Below are 7,886 nucleotides of genomic sequence, written 5' to 3' on the forward strand. Positions count from 1 at the left end.
TCTCGATGGGTGTCTGCAGCCCGTGGGTGCCGCCGATGCGTCCCTGCTGACTGGTCGGGCCCGCCTGGGGCCCGGGCGGGGGTGGACTCTGTGGACGTGGCTTGGCCGTGGCGAAGGAGAGGTGTGCGTTGGCAGGCGTGCCCCCGTGCACGAGCGAGTCCGGTCTGGACCCCCTCCCTGCTTTCTGTGTAACCTGGGGCAAGTTCCGCGATCGCTCTGCGCTTCGCTGTCTTCACCCTTACGACGGTGGTGTGAACGCACCGGGCGTCGCGGGCTTGGGTGGGGTTCGAGGGGGTGGGTCCCTGAGCGGATGCGCGGGCCTGCACATGGGGAGCGCCAGGGGGGCGTTCGCTCCGCTTCTGGCTCTCCTGCCGCGCCTGTGCTGACACGGTGCGAGGAGGGTGCGAGGAGGCGTAGAAGGTTCCAGCGTGCTGGGACGGAAGTGGCGGGGGCTGGGGGTGAGCCGGGGTGCGGGGTGGGGCTGGGCTGCAGCTGTGCCCCTGCCTTCCAGGACCTGCCCTCGTTCACCCAGAACGTGCACAGGCTGGTCAACGACCTGCGCTACTACAGACTGTGCAACGACAGCCTGCCCCCCGGCACTGTGAAGCTTTAGGCGCGGCCGCCCGCCACCACGGGACACACCTGCTGCTGCCGCGCCGCCCGCACCGCCTCCGCCCTCCACCCTCCGCCTTCCGCCCTCCGCCACAGGCGCCCCCTCACGGGCCTCGCCGCTCCTCGGATTCCCGCACCCAGACCGGCTGCCTGCCCCTCGCTCCTCCACGCCCCCCTCCCACCGCCCACCCAGCCGACCCGGCTTCGGGGTGCCCCTCAGCGCTGGCTGGGGTGCCCCCGGACGTCAGGGGCAGGCGGGGGGCTCGTGCACCCAGGCACCAGGGAGGCCCCGGGGAATCCTGTGGGCCCTCCGCGCACCTCCCGAGGACACCAGCCGTGAGGCAGAAGCGCCGGGGACCGCTCGTGACAGTGCCACCTTCTCACCATTCCGCTCCCACCCACCCCCCCCCCGCCCGGCCGGCGGCGGAGAGGCCTGACCGCGAGACTATCTGGGCACTTCTGCCCAGCCTCTCCCGCCCTCCCCTCCAATTGCCTTGAAGTCTCTGCGTTTTGTCAGAGATTCGCAGACTCGTGGGTTTTTGTTCCCGTTTTCTCATCATTCCATTGTGATACTAAGAAACTAAGAAGCTTAATGAAAAATAAAATGCTTATGTTGTTGTTATAGAAACGCCGGTCAGGGAGCGTCTTTCCACTCGGGGCCTCCCTGGGCCAGCGTGCGGGTGCAGGACATCCTGGTGCAGAGCAGGGCGGTGAGGGGCGTGGGACTGTGCCGGGGGAGCACACACACAGGAGGGCCGCCTGGACAGCCTCTCAGTGAAGCGGCCGAAGGACACGGGACCCCCGGTTCTCTGGGGCGGAGGGCGGGAGCTGGCTCTTACGGGTCACCCGGTGGCGGGGGTGGGGGTGGAGTCCACTGGGGTCCACCACCCCGCTCCTCAGGCACGGGATCCCATTCCTCTCCTCCTCGAGAATGGATCCTTTCTAGACACCCAGGCAGGAGTTGCCCCTCTGTGGCCCAAAGTCTCGCCTGAGGTCAGCAGAGAGGCGGAGGTCTCAACAGGTGGCTCATCTGAGAGGCGGTGATTGCAGGGGAGAGGAGGGAGGCTGTAGCCGGGTGGCCCTCGGGGCCGGTTGGGGGGCGTCTGACAGCTGGGCCTTGCCCGGCCGCTATTCGCGTGTGGAAGTGGTTCTTGTCTGGAAGTTTCTGGGATAGCGCGTCAGCAGCTCCTCCTGCCTTGAGGGTCATAGCAACCAGTCTGACGGCACTGGACTACGTTTTTTTTTTTTTTTTTTTTTTTTTAATTTAATTTTTTTTAAATGTTTAATTTTTTAAATGTTTTTATTTATTTCTGAAACAGAGCATGAGCAGGGGAGGGGCAGAGAGAGAGGGAGACACAGAATCGGAAGCAGGCTCCAGGCTCCGAGCTGTCAGCACAGAGCCCGACAGGGGGCTCGAACTCATGGAGGAGTGTGAGATCATGACCTGAGCTGAAGTTGGTCGCTTAACTGACTGAGCCACCCAGGAGCCCCTTTAATTTTACTTTTAAGTAATCTCTACACTCAGCGTGGGGCTCGAACCTACAACTCCCAAGATGAAAAGCCTCAGGCTCCACTGACCGAGCCAGACAGGCGCCCCTGGACTCGGCTAGATTCTAACGTGGAATCCCACACCTGGCAGGAAGAGGCTTGCGCACCCAAAGTGAGAGTGGCCACTGGCTTGTTGGTAGGACTGGGGAGGAAGGGCTTCTACTTCTGAGGCCTTTACAAGGACCACTTGCAGGGGTGAGGGGCCTGGGGGCCCTGGGTGGTACGTGTGTGTGCCCGTGTGCGCATGATGTGGCCCCTTGCTCCGTGTCGGTCACAGCTAGCCCCACTTCAGAGTTCGGAGAGGAGGAAATTGAAACCCCAGTCGCTCTTTTGCAGAAAAGAATTAACATCCAATTATTCCTGGGCTATAAATACCACCTCACCTGCCCGTGAGGGGAGGCCAGAGTGTGGTCTGTGCCTGAGCCAACGAAAGGGCTTTTTGAATGCCTTGCAGATGGAAGGGGTGAAGGGATGGGGTCTGCCGCCCAAGAGCTGTACCCTTGGACAGAACTCGAGGCAGGATTTGGGGTGGGAGAGGAGAGGCCGTGGGGAGTAAGGTGGGCCCAGATGGGGGATTTTTGTTCCAATTCTGCTGGACGTGGCCCCAGCTGTGTGCATTGTAATGAGCTCCCCGAACTTGGAGGTGTGCAAGCAGAGTCTGGGTGACCTGCAGAAAGGGTCTGCTCCCTTCGTCGTCATCCGACTTGCGTCTGATCCCTCTTGTCTGCAATGGCTCTCCCGCCCCCCTCCGTGGGCACAAGAGCAGGCCTTAAGAAGTGTGGCTGGAATTGGGTGCATTCTCAGGCCCTTGACAAGCCCAGAGACTGTCTGCATTCTGAGGGAGGGGACAAGGAAAGGCCAGAGACGGACAGCAGTGAGCCTTTAGGTCAGTCTTGGCTGGGGACTGGTAACAGCTTCCCGAATTCCAGCATTTTCTGCCACTCGCCTGCCATTGGCCTCAGACAATGGAGGGTGGACTTGTTTTTCAATAGCCTTTTTTTTTTTTCCTTCTGAGTAAAATATTGTAGTAAAAAATGTAGAAAACTTAAAAAAAAGGCATCTGATCAGAGAAAAACACTGTTAATATTTTGGTGTATTTTCTTTCCCACATGTGGACAAACACGTTTTTGCTTTTCCTTTATTTTTGGTTTTGTAAAAGCGAGTTCGTGTTGTAGTGCAGCCTCTCTTGTTCACTTGACACGTTGTGACCCTTTTACTTACTATTCTAGTAAAACGTGATTTTTAATGGCAGATGGCATTTCACGGACACGCTTCGTTTATGGGGTTCCTTATTCTCAATGATGCCGCTGTGGACATTCTCACACGTAAATTTCAGCGCTTGTCTATTTCCATAGGTTCGGTTCCCACATGCGAAGCTGGCGGCACAGATGTTCTCGACTTGTGATAGGTTTTGCTGGGCCTGGTTTCTCTTCGGAAGAAGCGTACTCCAGAGTTGCAAAGTGTCTGAGCTCGAAAGGCTCCAATGAGATTGTTTGACCAAATCAGCCCCCACTTCTGTGGATCCTGGGGCCTCTCCTGCCTGGTTAGCTTAGCGGTGGGGCCCGACCAGGCCTCCTGCCCACTCCCGAGTGCCACCGTGATCCTAGAGTGACATCGCTGCAGGGTGGCTGGGACCAGGGAGAGGAAAGGTGCCAATGGCTCTGGTTGACTCCTGGGGCCTTGACAGGACTCCCGATTGACGGCAGTGAATTTCACAGACGTTATTTCCCGAATACCTTTCCTAGCCGGGTGCTGGGCTGCACGTGAGGGACTGGGAGGCCAGTGAGGCACCCTGTGCCTGCAAGGAGCCCAGACCCGCGAGGAGACAGACAGACAGGCAGACAGGTTGTTGCCGGGTGGCATGCTGAGTGGCTGAGTGCGGTGATGGGGGTTGGGAGGCCAGGAAATGGATGGGGGGCCCAGGGTCGGAGGGCTTCACCCAGGGTGTCGGCCACTGAGCCGGTTCTGCAGTGTGTGGACGAGCTCACCGCCGGGCAAGTGGGTGAGGAAAGGGTGAGGCCGGGACTGCCTGGACACTTCAGAAATTGCCACGAAGATTTGATGGGGAAATGGGCGGGGTGACCGTCCGTTTTTTGTTTGTTTTGCCAAACGGAGATGTATGGAGTTACAACAGACGGCCTCTGCAGTAATCCTGGGCCAGCAGGGGTCAGCTGGGACCTCTGGTCTCCCTACTCCTGGAAGAGAAAGCATCCGGCTCTGTGGGGCCCGGCCTGTCAGCAGAGATGGGGGGGGACGAAGTCCCACTGGCGAAATGCAGCCACCTGGTTCATCGGAGGAGTCAGAAGCCCCCCCTGAGCCTGTCCTGACAGTGAGGGCTTTCCTCACGGCCCCTGCGGTGTCCCCTGCCACAATGAAGGCAGGGGACGCGGGGTCTGTTTCCGCAGTGCTCGGTGTGGGGTTTGGCCCACAGCGGGTGCCCCAAAATGTCGAGTGCGCGAGGATTCTCCAGATTTATCCAAATGGGTTTCTCCTCACAGGAGGAGGCCTGCAGTCACACTGAGGTGTCTTACTAATTTTTAACATTATGAAGCCACGTCCTTGGTGTCTGCTCAGAACGCCTGGCCTTACTTTTCAGGCCTCCTCAGGGAAAAGCACTCGAGTGAACAGCTCTTCAGTGAAGGATTTCTTTAGTTCAGGGACTCACTTTTCCACCCTTCCCTGCTCGCATCATTGGAAACATCTTTAAAGGTTCATGTTAATTAATTGGCTCCAGCCTTGGGGTGGATGGGGTGGGGTGGGTGAACGCACAGGTCATGCGGCTTCCCGGGTTAGGCCGGGAGCCTTGTGTGGGGCGGGCCGGAAGCTGGCTCTGAGCCCCAGGACCCTGAAGGGCATCAGAAGCTCGTGCAGAGGTCACGTTGGGTGCCTTCCTGGGGTGGGGTGGGGGGTTGGTTGAAAAATTATTTAAATGAAACAAAGGGCAGACATAGGTGAGCATTTGGGCAACAGGTATATTTTCTTTTTAAAAATAAGCTTAGGGGGGCGCCTGGGTGGCTCAGTCGGTTAAGCGTCCGACTTCAGCTCAGGTCACGATCTCGCGGTCCGTGAGTTCGAGCCCCGCGTCGGGCTCTGGGCTGACAGCTCAGAGCCTGGAGCCTGCTTCCGATTCTGTGTCTCCCTCTCTCTCTGCCCCTCCCCCTTTCATGCTCTGTCTCTCTCTGTCTCAAAAATCAATAAACGTTAAAAAAATTTTTTTTTTAAATAAGCTTAGGGGTGCCTGGGTGGCTCAGTCAGTTAAGCGCTGGACTTCAGCTCAGGTCATGGTCTCACAGTTCGTGGGTTCGAGCCCCGCGTCGGGCTCTGTGCTGGCAGCTCAGAGCCTGGAGCCTGTTTCGGTTTCTGTGTCTCTCCCTCTCTGCCCCTTCCCCGCTCTCCCTCTGTTTCCCTCTCTCTCAAAAATAAACATTAAAAATTTTTTTAATAAAAATAAGCTTAGTTCTGGGGGCGCCTGAGTGGCTCAGTCAGTGTCCGCCTTTGGCTCAGGTCATGGTCTCATGGTTCGTGAGTTCAAGCCCCAAATCGGGCTCTCTGCTCTCCTCACAGAGCCTGCTTCAGATTTTCTGTGTCCCTCCTCTCCCCTCCCCTGCTTGCATGTGCGAACTGTGTTTCTCAAATATAAACATGAAAAAAAATAGAAATAAGCTTATTTTTTCCCCCTTATTATAGAAATAATGTATGTTTCTTGGAGATAAACATAAAAATCTCCAAAGCCATTTAATCATGTCTCAGTGGGTGGCCTTCCAGACCTTTCCTTGCATTTATATCCATATGCCCATCCGCATACCTCTATCTTTCAGCGGGAATAAGATCATGTGACATGTGTGGCAAGGTCCTGCCTCCTTCAGTCTCTGCACGTGCGCGCGCACACACACACACACACACACACACACACACACCCACACCCCTTTAGGTGAGCTGTGTGGTTCCTAGAGACCCCAGCTCTTTCAACCTAAGCCATGGCGGGCCAATTTGGAAGTTAAGCTGGGACCTTGTCTCTCAGACTCACATTGGTATCTGGAGCCAGCTCGGGGCTGAGGCCAGAAGCTCACCCAGACGTGCATCTTCTCCCTGAAAAGTCAAGACAGATAACTGTTGTTATTCTCGGAGCCGCTGAGGAAGGCATAATCCCCATCTTGCAGAGGTGGAGCCTAAGGCCCAGAGGTCACAACCAGTCCTCATCCTGCCTCTTCCGACTGGTGTTCCACGCTGGAGCTGATGACTCCTGGGCACCCCCGGAGTGGCGGCGACCTTGCTCCCGGCCTCTGAGGGGCACTCGAGTAGGAGGGATTCAGATTCCAGAGACGGAGGTGCCGAGCATCTCGGTCTTCCCTCCCAAGCCTGCCTGGGGAGGGGCCAGGAGCCCGGAGGAAGCTCTGGGGGCTTTTATTACCTTCGTGATCTGTATTGTGGCATTTCCAAAAACGGTTCCCGCCTCCTCCATGCTGGAAGAGACAGCAGGAGACAGGCCGTCACTGCCTCCCAGATGCTGCCAGCTTTGCCTTTTGCAGGTGCCCACCCACCCCCTTAGGATACCCCCCGCCCAGCCTTCAGGGCAAATGCTTACAGATGAGGACACTGAGGTTCAGAGAAGGGAAGTGACTTGCCCGAGGCCACACAGCAGCAAGTCCCCGGCAAAGCTGGGGTCCACTTGTGGGTCTGGAGGGCTCCACACCCTGCTCTGTTCCCCGCCAGAGGCACTGCGTGGCTGCTTCGCTCCGTTGTCTGCCTCGTGACAGACCCGAGTGGAGGCACTTTGCGGGCGGAGCGATTGGAGGGGTTCCAGAGCCCGAGCTGTGGGAAGAGCGGGTTGCTGAGGGCTTGCAGTCTGGGTCCCCGGGGGTCTGGCAATCACTGTGTCTGCTGGTCCCATCCCCTTCCCTTCCTGGGCCGTCTCTTCTCCGGGTGTGGTGCAGAGGCAGCCGGTGGGCGTGAGGAGGGGGCCCGCCCAGGACCGGAGGGCTCCATATCCGGCCGGCCCTGCTGTCCCTGCCGCTGGGTCCCAGGGGCTTTCAGAGCCGTTGGCAGAACTGAGTCTGCAGGTGACCGTCCGGATGGGGGAGGCCCTGGGCACTCCGGCCCCACCGAGTGCAAGGTTCCCTTGGGGTTTCTATGTGGAGGGGGCTGTGGAATGAAAGGCCGGCTGTGTCGGCTTTCCTCACTATGACGACGCGTGTCTGACTCACCCTCGACTCAAGGACACGCTTCCCACTTACACATCACTCACCAGTTCGGCCTTTTAGTTCACTGAGGGTCTTCTCCGCGACAGGGAAACGTGGACATGACGCGAGTCCTGCCTTCCAGAAACGGAGGAGGGGTCCTACTGTGCGCCAGGTGCCACACGTTGAGTCGGGTGCTGGACAAAATGTACCCTGAGCGGAGTCAGATGTGCACGAAATGTACCTGTTTCTCTAACTGATGCCCTTTTGCTCTGGAAAACTGGTGGCAGGAAAAAGGTATTTAAAAACAAAACAAAACAAAACAAAACAACGCTGATTTTAACGGAACTCACGCTCTCCAGATCGAAAACAGGCTCTTCTGGATAAAACGTTCAGTTAAAGTTCAAACTCCAAACAGACTTTGTGTGGATTTCAAAGGCACTTCTTCCTCTAGGCAGGTGCAGCTCTGCACCGGGAGCGTGGAGGGTGGGCCCCTGTCCCCCCAGCCAGGCCTTCTCGGACGGTGAACAACTTGCACAGCTGTCCCTG

The 7,886-nt window shown here is 57.6% G+C and overlaps 1 protein-coding gene across 7 annotated transcripts in view; it reads left to right on the forward strand.

Moving 5' to 3' along the window:
- The window catches only part of XPO6 (exportin 6), a 104,589-nt gene extending 103,349 nt beyond the window's left edge, over window positions 1–1,240 (forward strand). For all 7 annotated transcript variants that reach the window (XM_047839391.1, XM_047839392.1, XM_047839394.1 and 4 more), the window contains exon 24: window positions 512–1,240. In XM_047839391.1, the coding sequence (XP_047695347.1) occupies window positions 512–613 (102 nt within the window). In that variant the 3' untranslated portion in view covers window positions 614–1,240. The remainder of the gene's footprint in view (window positions 1–511) is intronic.
- Window positions 1,241–7,886: the final 6,646 nt, after the last annotated feature.

The sequence above is a fragment of the Prionailurus viverrinus genome, chromosome E3 (assembly GCF_022837055.1).
Source record: "Prionailurus viverrinus isolate Anna chromosome E3, UM_Priviv_1.0, whole genome shotgun sequence".
Taxonomy (NCBI): domain Eukaryota; kingdom Metazoa; phylum Chordata; class Mammalia; order Carnivora; family Felidae; genus Prionailurus; species Prionailurus viverrinus.